The following is a 20,732-nucleotide window of genomic DNA, read 5'->3' as shown; positions in this document are numbered from 1 at the left end:
CTCCCTATGCCCCTTCTTCTCTATCAGTAAAATATGACTTGTAATAATAACCTGTCTGACAAAACTCCTGGAGGATTTACTAATAATAGGGATAATAAAATACTCGTAAAATTTAAGTGCCATAGAAATGCGAAATTATATGAGCCAGGCCTGCCAGGGCAGTCCGTTTCTCTTCTGATATCATTTAAAGCATGTTTATGGGCATATTATCTCTTTCATGATGCCAAGAAGACAGTGGCTTCGGTGAAATATTTCTAGCCTAAAAGGGTAACAGGAAACACTTCGATTACCCTGCTAGGGTTTGTGAAACACTTTCGCTGACATTCTTTCACTGGATCTTCACAATAGGCCTGTGAAATAGACTGGGCAGATAAAATCATTCCCATTCTATGTGGAAAGAAACTGAGGCCCACAAGGGTTCACTGATGTGGCTCAGGGTTATCTGGCCGGTGGAGTCAGAGCCCATGCTAGAGTTCAAGTTTGCCCGCTCCTGGCCCTGCACTCTGTTTTAACTTACCGCCACCACCTATCAAAAATAGGAAGGAATAGCAATTACTTGATGGATGAATTGTTATTATTGTTTATTTCTGCTCACATTTGCTGAACACTGGCTACGTTCCCCTGCATTATCATCTCATTTAATCTTCCACTTAGGAGGTAGGCTCTGTTTCTTTAAAAAAGTTTTCACTGACCACCACAATGCAAAGAGAGAGAGAGAGAGGGAGAGAGAGAGAGAGAGGAAGTTCCTTCTACTAAAGTCACACAGCATTCTCCAAATACTCATCTGAAACATAGTCCTCCCGGCTAAATTTTCACACGTCCACGATATTGTGACATCCTCAGGAACGGAAATCGTATCAATCTTTGTACTTCCCATGGCGCTCAGAACAGCTTAGTGTGCATCACAAATGCTCAGTGAAGATGTTTTGCTTGACTGATTACAGGCATGTGATTTTTAAAATACTTAGATGGAGCCAACTTTCATAGTAATAAACATTTTACGTTCCTGAAAATGAGAAGTCCCAGCTCTCCAGTTATTTGAGTGAACACCACATTAGCTGATTACATTTTTGCTTACCATTATTTTAAGTCTCTGCTGTACCTTAGAAATATATGTCTTCAAGGCACAGCATTTGCCATTGGAAACTATCCTATCATAAGTTGAACAAGTATCTCCCGTGCGGCTGATGCTGTTCACCCAAAGCCTTTTTGCTTGATGGCTCCTTACCTGATAACATACTGTCTGTTTTTATTGAGGGGAACTTCAAAGTCATTTCATGCTTGTGCCTATGAATCATCAGATGGTCCTCTGTTGGGAAGCGCTGTCAGACAAATAGAAAAAAAAGGGGGGGTGGGAAGAGGGGAGAGGAGCCATTTAGTTTTATAACATATATTTGCCATCACAGAGAAAGAGATGTATTCAGCATTGCATATGTGACAGGCAAAACAAAAAATTAGTTCTGAAAAAGTGTGAAAGCATGCTAAGTTAAATGACAAATTATTTTTTGCAAGCAAATGGGCAGAGCTGTTCCTTTGAATTGCACCCAAATATACGCGTAATTATTGCCATTATAGTTTACCGGGGGCTTAACCAGGTTGCAGTAAAATCTGGCTTAAGAGTAATAAGAAATAGAGACCTTTGCCTGCCATCATCTCTGGCTCCCCGTTCCTTCTCTGGGAATTCCTTTTAAAAATCTCTACTTCCTAGGTAGTCTTCGAATATAGTCAACTGTCATGACTCATCAGTAAATTAGATATTTCCTTAGGAACTAGAGATTTGCATCTGAAGGAAGACCCTAAATTTGTGTTTAAAGAATCAATGAGAAAGAAGAAATGAACAATATTGAAAGTATTCAAGTAATATATACAATAGAAATATGCTATACCTTCAAAGAATTTGAGTGTTTGAATGAATGTTCAATGTTTATTTATGTTCCCAAAGAAGCCAAGTAAAATTCTCTCATTTCTACCTCTACATGGGGGAAAAACATGTCCAAAGTAGAAAAAGAAATGAATTTAGACCTAAGTAGCCCTGGAGTTTCACAAAACTATTTGGAACTTTTGTCTAAAATTAAGTCTAAGGCATAATAAGTATGCTACACATGATCTATAGATTAACCAAAAGTGGGAGAAATGCATGAAGTAGGAAAAGAATTTTGATTCATGTCAGACATTGGGAAAGAATTCCACGTCATGCTCAACTATTTGATACATACACCTACAAATGTGCACATGCCATTTGTTTGGTATGTTTCTGTTTATGACGACCTTGCACACTCATTATGTGATCTTTTATAAGTATATATATATGACTTATAGTAACATGGCAAATCATTTTTAGGATTCTATACTCTGTACAGTATCGTAAACCAACACTTTATTATTAATTTTCAAAGAATGATGTTACGGTTATCAAAAATGCAGCTCCCAAATGTTTTCAGCTGTCTGGCTTCTAGTCATATAGTGGGACTGGATTTCCTGGCCCTCTTGTGGTTGGGTGGGGCCATGTGACTCGTTCTGCCCATGGAGTCATGAATGGAAATGACACGTTACTCATATGTCAGCAACTAATTCGTGGTGCAAGACCATCTCCCCTTTAGTCTGGCAACTTACAATATAAGAAATAGTGGCTCCTCAATCTTCCTAAATCTCTGCAGGAATATGAAGAGCATTTTTGAATTCTAAAAGATTATGAAGAATGTCCTGCCAAGCTCCGATAGAAATGGATGCTTGTGCAATTGAAATTAGCGATTGTTGGTTTAAGCCATTGAAGCTTCGGGATAATTTGTTATTGGAGCAGATCCTAGCCTCCCCTGACTCAGACTGGTATGTTTTTGATAACTGAACTTAACAAAGTGTCTGCTTTACCAAAGTCAAATGAAAATACAACAAAAGGCAATAAACTCTGCTGAACATTTCCGAATCTTTGACAATTTAGAAAATCTCTTGGAGCTTCCCAGTCCCTTGGGATAGTCATTTTAAGTTTCGACTACTATTGCATACCGTGGTAGACATCTTCTTTGCAATGTGTATAGATTTGGGTTCATATGAATGAGGGAATTCACTGCACTAAATCCTTTGGAATAAAAGTAGTTTGGGGAATACAAATCATTTCTTTATTTGTTATTTGTATCATATATATTGGCGCATTTAGAATCTGCAAAGCATGGTAATTATGTCAGATTTCTAACTACATAGAAGTTTGATTTGTAACAACAGGGGTTTTTGATGGAGCTTCATCTATTTTCTTGGTCCTTTATAACACCTTATAATATGGGACACTACCATGTGTGGTTTATAGACAGGGTAAACTTCTTAGTCTTTCTGCTAAAATCCTTACTTTAATTTTTACTGTGATATATATAATCAACAAACAACATGGCAATAGCTTTTACTTCGTATTTGTAAGCCATTTTCTGGCTCCATAAAATAACAACCTAAAATAGAATATTAACCACAATACTTATTAAGTGACAATAATCTCCATAGTATGCCATGTTAACTATAAACCCTTCCCCAAAGAGACAATACAGGGCATCGTGGGTTTTTTTTTTAATTTACCAGGAATATAGCAGCAAATTGTAAATAACCAAAATGTAGAGTCTACAACAGGTACACAGCTGAGAGAAGCCACTGGAACTCAAAACATGTTCGTGCTGAGGGCAACGGGGCAGTGAAATTAACAATAGAATCTGTGAGATCAGAAAGAGCAAAAGAAGCTTGTTTCTCTTGATGTCTGGGACAAAGCTAATGTATAAGGAGCCGTAACACAAAAAACCTCCCAGGTACTGTAGACCATTCCTAATGCAGCAAAGTTTCTTTCCATTGAGGGAAAAGGGGGAAACATCACCCCCAATGCAGCACAAGCACTGGTAACTCATATTTACACTCCCCTTTCCAAACCCCAGCCATCCTTTCTTCTCTATGCAGGTTCCCAGGCTCTGGACGGTCATTACCGTAAATGCCATGATCACAACAATTGACTTGACCGTAATTGGCTAACACTCCACCGGGAGACCCTTGGAACCACTAGGGAACTATGACATTTCCTCAATTCTAACACGTCTTCAGCTGAAAGCTACGCATATTTTTTTTTTAAACAGCCTATCAAGAGAAAGAAACACATTAAATAGAAACATCAAGTTTCAGATGCATCTTTACGTTTAACTTTGGCAAGGGGTTGAGGGGGAAGGCTTGGAGTTTCACCGGGCAACCTAGAAACTACGGAAATCCTCAAGCCTCATTTTGTCCAACTGGTCCACTCAGCCTTCTCAGGGGAGAAGGCTGCTCCTTCACTGAGTTCAAGGTCATTGGAAATTCACCTCTTCAACCTTCACTACCAGCGTCCTAGACTAAACCCCGCCTGGCTAGCCTCTCGCTTAAAAAGAACCTCTCTCAGGCTGCTTCCTTCTCAGGCTACCGTTATATCACTCTGTTTCCCGTCATGCCCTGGTGCTCTTGAAAGAGTCCTCTATGCTGGCCACCTCCACTGCCTCACCACCCACTCACTCGTTAATCCCTTCCAACCTGGTCCCCACCCGGACTCCTCTTTCATAGGTCACCCGCCAGAACCCAACAGCCAAACCCAACAGCCTCTGCTCAGCCTCTCACTGCCCCGGCTCTAGCAGCGTCTGACACCGGTGACCACACGTCTGTGGCATTATTTATTTATACCCTGCCTGATTCCAAAAAGGAGAAAAGACGGCTCATAGCAACACATAAAACGGGCGGGGAGAGCATCAGCGAGAATCGGGGGACACCGGAAAGGGAAGAGGTCCAAAAAGAAACAAAGCTAAAGCCAAAAACGCAAACCATTGGGCAGTCATTCTCAACCGGGGGCCATGGTGGCCCCCAAGGGGACCTCGCCCCCAAGGGAGAGGTCAGGGAGGCTGCCGAACATCCTGGAACGCACAGGACAGCCGTCACAATGAAGAATCGTTCAGCCCCAAGTGCTAATAGTGCCAAGCTTGGGAAATCCTGCCACACGGCTCGTAATTACAACAGCAGTAGCAGTAACAACGGTGAACATTAATAGAGCACCTATTATGTGCAGGCCCTATACTAAATACTCTACATGTAGTATCTCATCTAATCCTCACAACGATTCTGCCTGATGGGAGCCACTGGAGGCAAAGAGGTTTGATGTTTAATCTCCCCTCTTGAAGTTTAGATAAGTGGAAAAACTGTGGGTTCTAGAAGCGTTATAGGGGGTTTATTTTACTCAAAGAGGAAAACAAAACAAAACAGAATTCAGCTCTGATGGTGAGCTATTCCACCAGTAATCCAAAGGCCCCGTATCAAGTGACTATTGTAAAAGCAGCGTCCTCCCTCCCCTTTCTGAAATAACAGTCCTGAACATCTGGTGGGCAGGATGCGTCTGGCTTACTTCCAGGGGGAAAGTTAAGGATGGAAAAGGCCAATGCTGATGTATTTCACGGGGCTTTGAGGGAAGTAGTTCAAACTATTCAAAGTAGAAAATAATAATGATGAGGAAGATGATGGGGGTGGGGATGGTGACGGGGGCTTTGACGATATCTTGGTGAAGAAAGCAAGCCCACAGCAGGCATGATTGGCAAGTGAGAGCTGCTTCCCTGTCAGAAGGCAGGTAGTCTCTGGCAAAACAGACCAAAGGATTCTCACACTCACCTGCGAACAGCCTGGGGCACTGCAGACAAACGGCCTCTCCTGCTCCAAATTCATCTTGGATTCCTCATAAATCTGAAGGGTCACGGGGAGAGGGAGGAAGGAAAACAGAAAGCCATGAATATCTCCTGCTTCGACCTAAGAAACATGAGAAAGGCGATTGCTCGGAGCCCCTTGCAATGCCAGTCCCCAAATTAGACAAGATAAACGTTAACGTGAGCACAGGTCCCGTTGAAGTTCATTAGGCTTCCTGCAGTCTGCCTTCCTATTGTTCGCTTGAGTGCATATTTATCGTACTTTGAAGAAAAATGCCATGGGGCTGTGCAGCAGAGATTCTGCCTCTGGAAAACCACCTGGACTATGTTATTACCTGGTGAGACCGCACCTGCGCAAGAAGATTCCAAAGTAAAGGTCACACCTGCCCTTTGGAGTTGGCGGGAGAGGAGGAAGCGAATGGGGTTGTCACCAGTGTGGTGACCAACCCTGAGCAGCAGTCACATAATTCACCCATGATCACCCCACCAAGCTTCAGGACAGCCACAGGATGCAAAATAGCCCTGTAGCCAGCTCAGCAAATGACCCCAGTGGTGAGCCGTGATCTTAAATTCCCTTTCATCTCAGGCATTCACGGATGCCTCAACAAAAAGTACCCGAGTTATGCAGGGAGAAACAGAAATAAGAAAAGACGGAAAACGTCACCTGGGATATTTTGTTAATTTGGTTGTACAGGCTGATTTGAAATCAATATTACATTAAGGCCATCGCCCATCTGATCTGCAGCAGTTATCTGGCGTAAGGTAGCTTTGTGGGGAGAAATCTTACGTTACGTTCTCAGGCATAGGTTAAATTCGAGTGTGGGTCTTTACTTATGTAGGGGTGAGGTTCTAAGGTAAGCTTATGAGGCAAAACTTGAGCATAATCAAAATCACCTTGACAAATCCTCCCCCAACCCGATAAAAGTACATACACGTGGTTTTGTGGTTACCGATCTATACAGCAACATAAAAATTTTTTAGACATCGTGAAGTACTATGCAAATTTAAGTTTCACAATTTAAACCGTCTTCTAAGTCACACTTTTCTTTCTTGCCAATTTTAGAGTTGAGTTTAAATAAGCTACGTGTGCCGCTGGCGGGACCTGGCTCTCTCAGGGGACTAAAGCCTATTGCTTTATCTCTGAAGCACAGGAAGGAACTTGCTTCCTTAAAATGGTACCTGCAGGTGATACCAAAGGAGTCCCAAGTCACCTTCACCCTTGAAAGAGGGAACTCTGCTTCTACTCAAAAAATAGTTACCCTTTGTCCAAGGAAGCTTTATTATCTTGCAAAAAAATCCAACGCTAATCTGTCACTATACCCTTGCCCCAAACACTAACAGACTTCATATCTATTCTTTGGGAAACAGGTGCACGCTTTCACTTTTCTGAAATACCAAGCGAAAAGACTTGCCTTAGGCAACACTCCTGGTCAGATATTAAAAAACAAAACAAATTTACAAATGCAAATTCTTCTTCACACTGCTTCCTCTTCATACAATTTTCACTCAGTAAATACCCTTTCCAATCTGTGTCTGGATTGACTGCCCACTGGTCACTTACCAACGCAGCAACTTAGCATCATTTTATAGCTTTCCTGGATCAGATGTATTGCTTAAATGATTTTACTCTATTATATGTGGAATGAGAAGTAAAAAAACAAGTATCTTTAGGAGCTTTCCACTTGTCCCTGTCTGAGGAAAGTCATGAGCAATTAAAATAACTTCTCAAATCGCTTATCACAGAGCATCCCTTCTGTCCCCTGTGAATGCTGATTTACTTCTAAGCCTCAAAATAAAGGGTGAGAGAGTGGTTTTGATCCAAGATAGAAAAAACAACAGTAATTGAGTTATCCATTAATTAAATATGCTTTGTCTTTCTAGTAAATTTTTAAATGCCTTCCTGGAACTTTTCTGTCTCTGTGACCATGATCTGCCTAACTGGGGCTGGGTCATTTAATTGCTTCAGGCCTCAATTCCCCCTCTTTACAATAAGGCTATGAACATAATATTCAGCTCCTTCATTCCTGTATCACACTGATCAGTGAGGAGGCCTGTAAGACATGCCTAAATTATGGAGAAAGGTCTCTGTATTTAAGGGTGTGTGTGTGTGTGTGTGTGTGTGTGTGTGTGTGTGTTTGGAGGTGGCTGGTGGGGGAGGTTCTGTGGACAAGTGTTACTTAATCCTCACCATAACGTTAACTATTCTCTACTTATAAAAGAGAATCTGCTATAAGGTGAGTCTTCCTTGGATGCCACCTAAGACTTTTAGTCGCTAAGGTAACAAAAGAATGCCAATACAACAAAAGAGAACCAATGCTAAGATTATCTGACAGTAAAAAGGGAAAGCTCCATATAAACGCATTTACGGCATACGTCCAGAAGTAGTAATTAGTGATAATAATTAGATTAATGTCTAACTAATAGAAGTGGTCAAGATCGGAAGTGCCACTACTGAAGGTTGACAGAGATTCATTAAAAAGCCAAAGTGAGGAGAGAGATGGGCCAAGCCCTGCCAGGTAAGGACGAGAAGAAAGTATTTTTCCACCATAATCACAACTCTACCCCACATGCTGGTTCACCAAAATGCCGACTTTCTCCTGTAAGTGCAAGCCTACAATGGGAATAATCTAGCAATTCTGGTTGGTATCAGCATGAGCTATTTTTTTTTTTAATTTTTTAACGTTTATTTATTTTTGAGACAGAGAGTGACAGAGCATGAACGGGGGAGGGGCAGAGAGAGAGGGAGACACAGAATCGGAAGCAGGCTCCAGGCTCTGAGTCATCAGCCCAGAGCCCGATGCGGGGCTCGAACTCACGGACCACGAGATCGTGACCTGAGCTGAAGTCGGATGCTTAACCGACTGAGCCACCCAGGCGCCCCAGCATGAGCTATTTTATCTTAATTGTTGGCTACAATGTGCCATAACCAACGGGTAACGTGCATAGGAGCTGCAGCAGATACCACGGACTTAGACTATGGTGTGGATGCTTGAAGACGAAATAGGCCCCAGCCATAGAGATTTACTCTGTCTTATTGAGCCATCATGGTATGGATGTTACGTTTACAGCAATATGATTAATCAGAGAAATACAGGTTGCCTTCAAATAGTTTAGATGTCAGTCAGCAGTATATTCAACTGAGTTGCTACTGTCATTTTATCATTCTATGTTTTAAACATGAATGAAGCTGTACTAATTTATCATATGCTACGGATCCCACGGCCCAAATGTTTTGGCAACACGGTGCTGGAATGAAAGTCCTAGGGTAAAATGGCAGTTGCTAAAATAAAATAGGCTTAAGTGATTAATAAAGTCTACGGTGAGTGGGTGTGTATACAGAAGTGTGTGAACCTCAACTGCTTTATTTTGACGCACTGCAGTTCCCACATTCAACCCTCGGCAAACAGCACGCCCTTGCTCATTGCTTGCTGTGTGGGTGTTTGTGATGGTTTTACTAAATGGTACCGCTCTACCACACGGGCTTCATTACTTTTATCAACTAGTACGATCTGGTCTGATGTATTAGTGAAGAACCAGGTCTCTTTTTATGGTCTATTATTATGGTTCTTTTCCAGCAAAGAGTATGATCACTATTCTTTCCAACGGACTCCTACGAAAGCCCCACAAATCTTTTTCTTTTTATCATCCGCTGAGCGGGGCAAATCACTCAGACGTGATTTTAGCCAGCTTGTTCTGCATTAGGGCCTCCGAAGTCATGCCTCAACCTCTTATTTCCCATTCTGCTGTTTTACCAGCTGGGACATTTTAATGAACCCAGTTTTGTTTGGCAGTCGCCATACCCCAGGCTCCACTGCGTAGAGTTGACATGGTAGGCGTTCAATAAATATTTGTGGAATGGATAATGAATCCTGAATCATCATCATAAACCACCCCAAACAGCTTGCCTTTTCTCTACTCCTAAGGCAGTGGTTCTCAAACTTTTGGGCCCAGAACCAAATTTTCAGCAAGGCGAGAGGTTGTGCAGACCCCTTGTTCCACTCGTCCTCAGTTATGGCCAGAGAAGACAGTTCACCAGACTTCACGAAAAAAGATGTCAAAGTTGCTTTTGGTGAAAACACTGAGATGAGGCTAGTTTCCATTAAATTTCACATGTAAGCATCTTAATTCACTGTAAGTTCGGTCTGTTAATATTGCCATAGACAGTGAGGCCACTGAAGACCAGTCTCTTAGCCATGTGCTGGCTACTTATGATCCCTACAGAGCACCCGTTGAGAAACACTGAGTGACCCCATAAATTTGGTTAGATACAGTCATAATTGTGGCAGACACTATCTAATCATTTAGGAGTTTCTAAACAGCTCTAGTTTTTGTTCCTCTTCTCCAAAGTTCAGATTCAATGTTCACTTAGAACAAATGTCTTATGAGTCTAATTTCCCTTCAAAATTTTGGAAAACAACACAAAACCCTAATAACAAACCCTAATAGTACATAAAGTGAGTAGAGGTTTTTCCCAGTTGACAAGGAGATGACAGGCTTGATTTACAATTCAAACCCTCAACTGCCACTGGATTCCTCAGCCTTGAAATGAGCAAGAATCTCTTTCATTGTTCAGTGTTTGACCCCACAAATTCCTCCTGGTCTAAAATGGGAAATCTTCCACAATGGCTGATGCAATCCATTCAAATGCTTTGCCAGGCATTTAGAGATATACTTGGAATTACCATTTCATGAAAGGCAAATATTGCAAAAAACAAATGTTACTAAAAACTTGGACAGTCTACACAAATTTCTATAAATATGTATTTTAAGCAAGGGCAACAACCGAGCTCAAAGGGAAAAAACCTACATCAACGAAGTTTGCTATAATCAGCCAAGAGTGATGCTTCCCTGTCTGAATCATAGGAAGCTGATACTGATCCTTAGTTAACACCAAACTCCAATCTCAGGTCTCTAATCTTAGAATGGAACAAATTTCTTCCAGTAACAGCAGACAGATTCATACAGTGACATAGGATTTGAAATATCAAGACACTAACAACGTTGTTTTCATCTGAAAATCTGTATGCACTTTTATCAATGCCGAAAGTTACGGGAGCTTCAAAAATGCAAACTGAAGTTGTACATATAAATGAGCACTAATGATAAAATTGATACGTCCCCATCAGCTCTGACATTGTTAATCTGACCATGAATGGATTATAGATCTGAAGGGGGGGCTGGAATTTTAATATGAAGTTAATAACATCTGTCGACATTTATTGGCCTACTGCGAGTGTGGAAAGAGCCTTCTGGACAGGACTCATGTGAAAGAGACCTCGCTACCTTGCTGAGCTTACAAGATTGCCAAAAAGGTTCTAGAGGGGAAAATAGGTCCTTCCTACAGTGCTGAGGACCGCTAACAAACAGGAGCATCTTGAGTTAGTCAAGCTGTGTGACAGCAGATCAGTCCTTGTTTCTGGAAACAAAAGTTGCTCATTAACTAAATTAGTTAAGTGCATAGCCAATATGTACTTCATGCTTCTGAAAAAAACAAGTATTTCTCTCAACATATTGGTCAGAAAGGCAAAGAGCCACATATAATAATAACCCAACAGAAATTCAAGGAGGCAGGATGGTTTTCCCAACACACGGCTAGCTCCTGGAAGAGAATTTTATATCCAGTGTGGGGCTAAGACTTTCTTTCTTTGTGAAGGATATTGTACCTTTCACTATCTCCTTTGCTCATCTATAAAACATGACCATTTAGGAAAACATTGTAAAATCAGACCATTCAAAGAGATACCATATGAAAAAACAATTCATGGAAGCTAATTATTTCCAATATACCTCTAGTTTTCTAACCTTAATATCATACTGTCAAATAGAAAAATAAACACCCTTGAATTTAAGTCCAAGAAAATCAGTTATTTTGTGAGTGTGTCCTTGTATCCCTTTCTGCCTTTCTGTGTAGGTCTCTCTTTTTTTCCTGTATCTTCGCTGTCTAAAACTCTTTCTCTTTGTGTGCCTATTTCTCTGTGTCTCTGTCTTGTCTTGTATGTCTTTCTCCGTCTCTCTTTGTGTGTCTGTCTCCCTGTCTCATACACACACGCGCGCGCGCGCGCACACACACACACACACACACACACACACACACACACACATGACCATGTGTGCATACACACATTTTATCAGCTGTATTCTTCCTAGCCTTACTGGGAAAAAGATCTAGTAGGCTTGTTTCCTGTCTCAGTGTTATTCTTGAAGTGGGCTGCAGCTAGAATCTGAATTTCATTGGGCTATTATTATTTGCAGCTGTGTGACCTTTTTAACCCCCGCTTTTAAAGTGACATTTCAGCCCTCAAGCTTGACACGCCTTGAATGCCGCGAAGTTTTCGAACCAGAGATTTACACAGGGAACAAGACCAACAGTGGGACCGTACCTCCTAAGTGAAAATTTCACCAGGACGTGGCGAGAAGGGGGTGTGCTGCTGGGCAGTGAACGGCCAGTACTCTTCCCCGGAAGTCCTAAACTTTACACGTACCGCTACAGTTACTTACTCTTCCACTCAAACCAGAAAATCTTTGTCCTTAAAACATGTTCGCCATCCACCGGTATCCCCAAAGTTCGGAGTCTTACAACCTGAATCACAGACTTAAGGAGGACTGTTTCGCACACTGCGTCAGGCTATGCTAAGGGACTGGCCAAAGTCTCCTTCGAACCAGGGCCCCCGTTCCCAGGAGGAAGGATTTCCAAACAGTTTTTGTCTGTGGAAACTCACCCAGGCTTTACTCCCCATCGGACGCCCGAACAGGAGGGTGCTGGGGGCTCACGTCCACTCATGTACGCCTGCAGAGCTTTGCGGTTTTATTTATGTGGCATTTATACTGTGTGTGAAAAAACATTCCAGTGGGACTGGGTTTTCATATGTTAGATTCCTCTTTTTTTTTTTTTTTTAAGTTTTCCATATGTTTCTTTGGATACGAGGCCTCTTTTCAAAGTTGCTGGCTAATTTCTACTTATGTTTTGCACAGTCCTGCCTTACAGCTTTCCTATCGACGGGTTCAATAGTTCAGAACGTATTTGCTAAAAGCATCAGTGTTGGGCACTCGAGGTGCAGCGCTGAAAAAGTCACCACAGCATGTGTATTCAGGTCCTACTCCTCTTCTTGTTCCCATGGAGCATGGTATTTTTGTTTCTTTTTTTGCAGGGCACACTCTCTCTCTCTAAAAAAAAAAGTGTATTTGGCATGCATGTGGTTAACAAAGCGCTAGGACAGAGATTCTCAGGAAGTATTAAATGGAACCAAATCAGCTGACTTATTTCTAACTGAGGACAACCTCAGAAGACATGCTGAAGGCAGCAAACTCTGCCTTTTTACCTGCTCCCAGTAAGAATACACTGAAGAGAAAAGCAATGAAAGGAGAAAAGAAAAGAAAAGAAAAGAAAAGAAAAGAGAAGAGAAGAGAAGAGAAGAGAAGAGAAGAAAAGAAAAGAAAAGAAAAGAAAAGAAAAGAAAAGAAAAGTTAAATTGGAATAAGAAGGGATCCGGGGTTTTATTGACATGGTCATCTTTACCTTTCCAGAAAGTCTTCCACTGCAATTTAAAAAAAAAAAAAAATGTTTTTTCATCGATTTATTTTTGAGAGACAGAGAGAGACAGAGCACAAGTGGGGGAGAGGCAGAGAGAGAAGGAGACACAGAATCCGAAGCAGGCTCCAGGCTCTGAGCTGTCAGCACAGAGCCCGACGTGGGGCTCGAACCCACAAAACGTGAGATCATGACCTGAGCTGAAGTCGGATGCCCAACTGAATGGGCCACCCAGGCGCCCCCTCTTCCGCTGCAATTTAAAACAATTGCCCCCTAAAATCCTGAAAGGAAAAACTCTAACAGCAAAGAGATTGACTGCAAAACTGGGTATATATTTTTCTACAAGTCAAAAGCAGCCTGTTTAGACAATCAGGAAAAAGTCAGCAGTACAGTTCTTTCTTCTCCCTTTTTGCTCTACTACAGTAAAAACTGCCTTTTTTAGAATTACAACACATCCCAAATAATTCTGCTCTGCCTCTGGATAACTTTTGAGATGTTTGGGTATATTGGCTTTTACAACTGTGTTTATAAACAATGAATATTTTTAAATGGTCTGGAAAATCACAACATTCTAGTTGGTTTTCTTTTCACACATTCACATAATTTTTATCGGGGAGAGTCATTTTCTTTGTATCTCCATTCTATATAAATATCCTTGTATCCCCAAGCAACACAATACGTTTAGTCCACCTAAGGGCTGCAATAATACTTTACACGTGAGTTTTCTTCTTGTGCGTGAATCTGAACTACAAAATGTAAGAGTGTATATAAACACAGTGGTGATCATGCCAGACCTCGCTACTTTCTGCAAGGCCTGGTAAGAGATTATTTCCTTTTAAGATTACTATTACTGACTTACTATTCAAAGACATTTGCAAATGATCGTATGGAACTAGGGACTTTTCCCCTGGACTCCAACAGAAAGCTGGGCATTTCCCAGTTCCATGTAAAGTAGCCGGCAGATTTGTGTTCAGAGCCTGCTACGCCTCACGGTGTCAGTTGGATACAAGGTAAAAATACACTCAAAGACTTGATTCAGATTCCTGACACACTATGCTTCAAATGTCAAGCATGTGAACATTGGACAGTCCTAGCGGGTCACTTAAAGGCCATGTGAAGGCAAAACCCTTCTGTCATCTGAAGATGCTGCCGTCATTCTAGCAGGGTTCGCTCTCTGAATACTAGCAAAAGGCACGTCTTCATCTGCCTTCCTAGGGAAGGCATACTTTCTTTGCCTGGTCCGGAAAGGGGATGCGGAAATATGTGAAGCCAATTGTTAGGTGCCTCTGTTCCTGGGAGCCCCGTTGGCAGTTAACAGGTGGAGGGCAGGGCTGTGAAACATTCTGCAAATTGCAGAACGACCGGCACAGTGTGGTACCGAAGTCTCCTGACCCAACACCCCACAGTGCAGCTTTTGCAAGGGTGATAATAGCAGGAGCACCACTGCCCCCTGGCCCGGGCCTCCTGGTTCCCAGACAAAAAGCAGATAAGAGGACAGTAAGAGCGAGACCGTAAAACAAAGCCCGCACACAATAGAGGAAATGAAACTAAGGGACTGAAGGCATATCCACCTCTCTCTACTTTTCAAAGAGCTCTGAAAAACTTAACCCAGTTAAGCTTAGGATGAGGCTAAATTCAATGCCAATGAAAACTTTATGAATATTCAAGAAAGCGTGTGAAATTATCACTCCCTCTCCTAGTGGAGCAGGGGTGGGGACAGTTGCCAAAATTTTAACTAAGCATAAGCATACCCTTTCAGGTTCAATCCACAGAGGAGACAGATGAGTAAGCTTGTATAAGCTACCTAGATTTTTTTTTTTTTTAAATAAATTACCTGGTTTGGCTACCTACAGTCCCCACTCTCCAGTTAACTTACCACACCGTTTTAAGCAGTGTTGACTCAACAGAAGCAAAATAAAGCATTGGCCCACGGTGGAAATATGGCTCTTTCTCAGATGCCTTTTCACTCCTGATAATTGCCTGTTGGTTTTATATTAATGCTGAGGATAGTCCCATCAAAAAGAGTGTGTTTTTTTTTTCTTTTTAAAATTTAAGTAGAGAACACCACAAGCTTCTAAATTCTGTTTTCATGTGCCGGTACCATCAGCCATCAGCTCACAGAACACTTACTAGGGAATACTGGCCTCCTCAAAAAAAGTTTTCAATAAGAAAATGTGTTAATAGGCCAAATACACACACACACACACACACTCGCACACACACACACACACACACACACACTTTTTTTCTCTTGGCCTGTTTTCTTACTAAGAAGTTGGGGTGTGTGTGCTTATACGTACATATTCATACACACATTACAGAGATGATTTCATCCCCATAAACTAGTTCAAACACTCAAAATTGATGCCTAGTTCCTAATGTAACCCAGAGGAGAATACTGAGCTCACAAGGGGGCAGAATAAGAAAACTCAAGTCCGCCTCTCAGCACAAGGTCACCACAGTTAAGGACCATTAAACTTGTATTTTAAAAGTACAGAATTAAGCTGTATTTTTGAGGATCACTAAATTGTTTCCATGGGCTAGAAAAGTCCTTAATGCCTTTCTCAACTTCCTATTAAACAAAAGAGTCACTCACTAAAGCCTACAAATCCACTAAAACACCCTGGAAAAAGGACACGGAAAGAAAAGGCCTTTTCCTTGAACCACCACCCACGAGAGGTTACGCCGTACCAGACTCCCAATTCATCAAAAGGTCCGAGCCATTCACAAACAAACGCAGGGGCCAGCTCCTTCTATCCCCCAGGGCTAGGCCCCCAGACAACAGCACCATTTTTCGGTCAACACTCCACATCAGCACAGAAAGGGAAAGAGGATTTCTTAATGCCCCTGCTCTCCAAATTATAGGACCCCTCCCTAAGCATGAATGTGGTTTCTTTGCTCAGGGGGTATAGGTCAGGGTCTAGGAAATACCCTGAACCTGACTTTTCCAAGAGAAAAAGGGGGAAAGGGTACAGGCGGTACCCAGAGGGGATCTGGAGGCATGCCTATCAGACATTTTCATTGAAAGGCTGGGTAAAGGGGAGGGGGAGGGGCAAGTCCCCAAATCCACAGGGTAAACTGCGGTGGCTCCAGGAGGGAATTCAGGGATCTTCACAGAGCATTGTTCACAGGCTGCTTCAGGGAAAGTGGTCTGTGGACAGTGATTGATTACCTGTCTCGGAGAATTTGTTCAGAAGTGATTCAAGCTTGGCACGCACTGGGGATAGGATCAGAATGCCGAGGACACTGGTCTCATTCATTCGTTCTTTCCTCACACAGTCGCTGAGCACCTACTATTCCCTAAGCCCCAAACTAGGAGCAAAATAACCTCTGCCTGCTGAGCCCTGACTGTCCCATAGGGAGGTGAGGCCCACACAGATGTCTGTAGTGGAAGGTAGAATTTTAAAGGCCAGAAAGTAGTTTGAGCAAAGTGCTGTGAGAGTTCTGAGGCTGTGAGAAAGCAAGACTATTTCAATCACTACATCGAACACCATATACTCTCCTTTCACAGCCAAATATTTCTCATAATAGAATGCCAATGTAAAGTGCATGTGCATTCACACACACACACACACACACACACACACACACCTTGGAGAAATCTCTTAACTGTACTAGAAGGAAGGTTTTTTAAACTTAGGCTTTCTTTTGCTTTTACTCTTGATAAATAAGATTGCATTTTTTGTGGTAAACCTAACAATGTGGTCAGGAGACCAGCTTTTACATTAGAAAGTTGCTAATTATGGGGCGCCTGGGTGGTTCAGTCGGTTAAGCGTCCGACTTCGGCTCAGGTCATCATCTCACAGCTTATGGGTTTGAGCCCCACGTCGGGCTCTGTGCCAACAGCTCAGAGCCTGGAGCCTGCTTCGGATTCTGTGTCTCCCTCTCTCTCTGCCCCTCCCCTGCTCACACTCTGTCTCTGTCTCTGTCTCTGTCTCTCTCTCTCTCAAAAATAAATAAACATTAAAAAAAAATTTTTTTTAAGTTGCTAATTAAATCTCAGTTCTGTTGCTCACCAGCTGTGTGATCTTGGGCAAGTTATTTAACAGTACAAGACCAGGGCTCTAACCCCTAAGCTATGGAGCCAACGAAGTTATTTAACATCATCCTGAATATCTAATATCTGAACATTATCTCCTCACTATAAAAAGAGACCATAGACAATATCAGCATTATCTGCCTCACAGAGATATTGGGAGGATCAAATGGATAATTTTTGGGAAAGCACTTAATAAACTGCAAAATGCTGTGCAGTGTTGGTCACTGTTTTTATTATGCAGTCACCTTACAGTAAGCACGTGGAGCTGCAGAGGTCCTGGATGGTGCAAAGAGTTATACTGATACTTGACAGCACGTGTAAAGAGATTGAAGATTCTGAAGGGTGTTGAAGGTGATGATCTTTAAAGACAGCCTCACCTTCTACGATTCTCTGACAATCTAGCAATTAGCAAGCAAAACTTTTATCTACTAGCCTTTTACTGGAAATCTCCCAGGTAGGATTATTTTCTTGGTCTTCTAATTGAAACACGATGTCGAGAAATGCTTTGTAGTCTGGTCTGTGTTCAAACCCTAGCTCTGTGACAGACCAGCTGACCTGTAAGCTTGGGCAATGGGTCACTTGACCCTGGGATAAATTTGGCTGTTGCTGGCTGAGCAAACCCTCAGACACCTTGCCCTGGACTTCGAAGAGCCAGAGCCACACTGCATGTGAATTTGTTTACCTTCCTGGAGCATCGCTCCCGACCAGAGAAATGCAGGTAAAGGCCTTGGCTGGGCAAGCCCACCCGCTCGTCTGTGCCTGGCTATGCTGTCCTTGTAGGCCAGCCTCCATTCACACTGAAGGCAGGGAACAGTAGAGTTTGGAGGGCACCCAGGGTAAGCCAGGAAACTCAGCACCTTCTTATCAGTAGGGGCTTGCAGGCTTACCTAAGTCATCATAAATAAGACCGGTAGACATTATGACATTTTCATCCATCCACTCTCCACTTGGTCTATTAAAAGAAGAAACCGAATCTTCCTTTTGCTATCACATTTTCTTTAGCAAATTATATATATTTTTTTGCAATTGCGTATTCTCAGTCCCACTCTTCCCTATTTTTTTTCGTTCTTCTCCTTTTCATTCCCCAAATACTCCATGTAGTAATTAAAAGAAATACCTCAAGAAAGGCAAGAAGAAATAGTTAGCTGTGGAAAAAAGGGACGCCAGAGCACAAACGTCTGGATGTTTCAACCAGCTGGAAACGTGGAGACATGATACCTCCATTACAGCAACATTTCCTAACCTTAGGACACTGGAGGCTTCCGGAGGAATAGCCTGAGACCTCTGTCCCTGAAAGCAGGCCACCCCTCCCCCCATAATGCACAGAGGTCTGTATGAGTAGGAAACCTAACAGATTTTCAGGTGCTCAATGCTTGGGAACGGTCAAATTTTTATGTAACGAAAACATCTCTTCCGTGTACCACTACATCCTATGGGTCGGGCATTTTTCATCTCCAAAAAGCATTTTCCATCAAGGTTGAAAGAAAGCCTTGATTGGATACAGCTTTGATTTATCTTCTCCACTGAGCACCTCTGTAGCAAACATAGCTGGGTAAAGCAGTCTGCATATGAGTCAGGATGGCAAAATTCCCAGTTATTTCCCAAACCTTCAGTTTTCCCATCCACCTCTGTGATATGTACATCAAAGGATTTCCGGTATTCTTGGAATGGGGGCATTATTTAAATAGTGACACCAAGCTCATGTTTGTAACATGCCTCAGAGACCTTGAACACAAGTTAAAAGTAACAGTGTCATTATTTCTTCCTCTGCCCTCTACTGTTCCCAAAGAAACAGAAACAACCACTTACACACACACACACACACACACACACACACACACACACACACACAATCCTCTGGACACCCAAGTTAACCAACATCTCCCTCCTTCCCAAACCGCCAATCAGCCAGTCACCAGGCAAACAGCTCAAGCACCAGGCAAGGAAAACATGTTATTTTTCTGGGCAAGCCTTAACTTCACTGCCTACAAAACATAGCCCCACGGGGCACATCCCACACATCGTGAGATTAAGGCTCCCCTCTCTCATTGGAAACCAATAGTTACCCGTCAACGCCCGCGGACACTGAGGTCAGGATTCGCTGGCATGCGCCCTAACGTCCAAGTTCATTTCTTCCCGAGCTTTCCTACACAAACCAGCACTCACATCCAAGCTATCCCTGCAATGCCTCTCCTACCAAAAATACTCAAAGAAAGCTCAAAAAGGAGTAGCATAAGAGAGGAAGCTGTCCACAGAGGCTCTAACCCCCAGCCACCGAACAGCCAGTGGGGACTTCGCAGAATGAGAGAATTCGCACAATGTCAGTGCTAGGCAGCGAGTCAACCTGGATGTCTCAGTGTCCCTGAAGCAAGTGATTCAGTGAGCTAAGGTGGGGAAAAGAAAGCAAAAACGGACAGCAAAAGCAGGCTTCAGATAGTCCCTTAAAATGAGGCTGTCAGGAGCCAAATTCCACAGTGCACACAAGCCACTTAAAAGCACACCCCAAAGCACTCGTCGGAAATCTTCAAAGTGCAAGGGAGGCTCCCCTGCCACGGGGCAGGGTCATGGACCGAAAGGTGACAATGAGACACTCCCAAGAACATCTGGCCTAATAAACCAGCACTGGGCCCTCCAGACAATGGACAGCGGCCTCTGTCTTTACTCATCGGCTGACCCCAGATTCTCGTCCTGGGTCTGGCTGCTTCATGCAGACCGCAGAGCACGCACCTCGCTCACCCGAGCCCGGTGCAGGGTTAGGGATTTAAGGCAGCTGGAAGAGCCACTTCTTTCCTTACTTCCCACCCCCAGCCCCCCACTGTCTTCCTCCAGGAGACTTGTCAGTCTTCCAGCAAATGCCTCTGGGGGACCTCGTTAGGTGTGTGGGTGGAGGAAGAGTGGGAAGGAAGCCAGAGGAGGTCCCTGGGCTCACGGAGCAAAAGTAAGCAAAAACCACAAGCACACAAATCAAGTAAGTGAACAAGAAAAACAGCTGCACATTTTGGAAAATCCACTGAAAGAGACAGAGAGGGTGATCTGATAGAAAGGTGGACAGAAGCAGCTTTCCAGTGGGGAGATCAGGTCCATCTCCCAGACCTCGGGGCAGACGAATGCCAAAGAGCAGCCTGGAGAGAGAAGAAAGAGGGGAGTTCCAGGTAGAGGGGATGGCAAAAGCAAAGACCTCGGCGGGTCTGAGGGAGTGGAAAAAGGCCGGACGCTGGAGGGTGGCGGGTGAGGAAGAGAGAGGCCCGGAGCCACTGAGAAGCAGACGGGCCTCAAATCCTCCAAAGGTAGGATTTATTCTAAGAGTTAAAGAAAACCACTGAAGAATTCCACTGAAGGGGACAAGGCAGAGGCTGAAACAGACAGTGTAGATACTCAGCTTCTCATAAACTACACGGCGCAGCCTGGCTCAAGCATAAGGAAAGACGTAGACTCCCCCCACCCAAAATAAGAATGTGGTCCTAGGAGTGAGAGGTAGAGAGAAAAC

At 43.0% G+C, this 20,732-nt stretch overlaps 1 protein-coding gene across 2 annotated transcripts in view; it reads right to left on the bottom strand.

Moving 5' to 3' along the window:
- Nucleotides 1-20,732, bottom strand: part of CREB5 (cAMP responsive element binding protein 5) — a 399,683-nt gene that overhangs the window by 321,074 nt on the left and 57,877 nt on the right. For both annotated transcript variants that reach the window (XM_078441094.2, XM_078441098.2), the window contains exons 2-3: nucleotides 5,647-5,718; nucleotides 1,229-1,322 (exon numbers count right to left, since the gene is read on the bottom strand). In XM_078441094.2, coding sequence (XP_078297220.1) covers nucleotides 1,229-1,322; nucleotides 5,647-5,700 — 148 coding nt within the window. In that variant the 5' untranslated portion in view covers nucleotides 5,701-5,718. The remainder of the gene's footprint in view (nucleotides 1-1,228; nucleotides 1,323-5,646; nucleotides 5,719-20,732) is intronic.

This window comes from Panthera onca, chromosome A2 (genome assembly GCF_046562875.1).
Source record: "Panthera onca isolate mPanOnc1 chromosome A2, mPanOnc1 haplotype 2, whole genome shotgun sequence".
Taxonomy (NCBI): domain Eukaryota; kingdom Metazoa; phylum Chordata; class Mammalia; order Carnivora; family Felidae; genus Panthera; species Panthera onca.
This window is presented reverse-complemented; position numbering and strand designations above follow the sequence as displayed.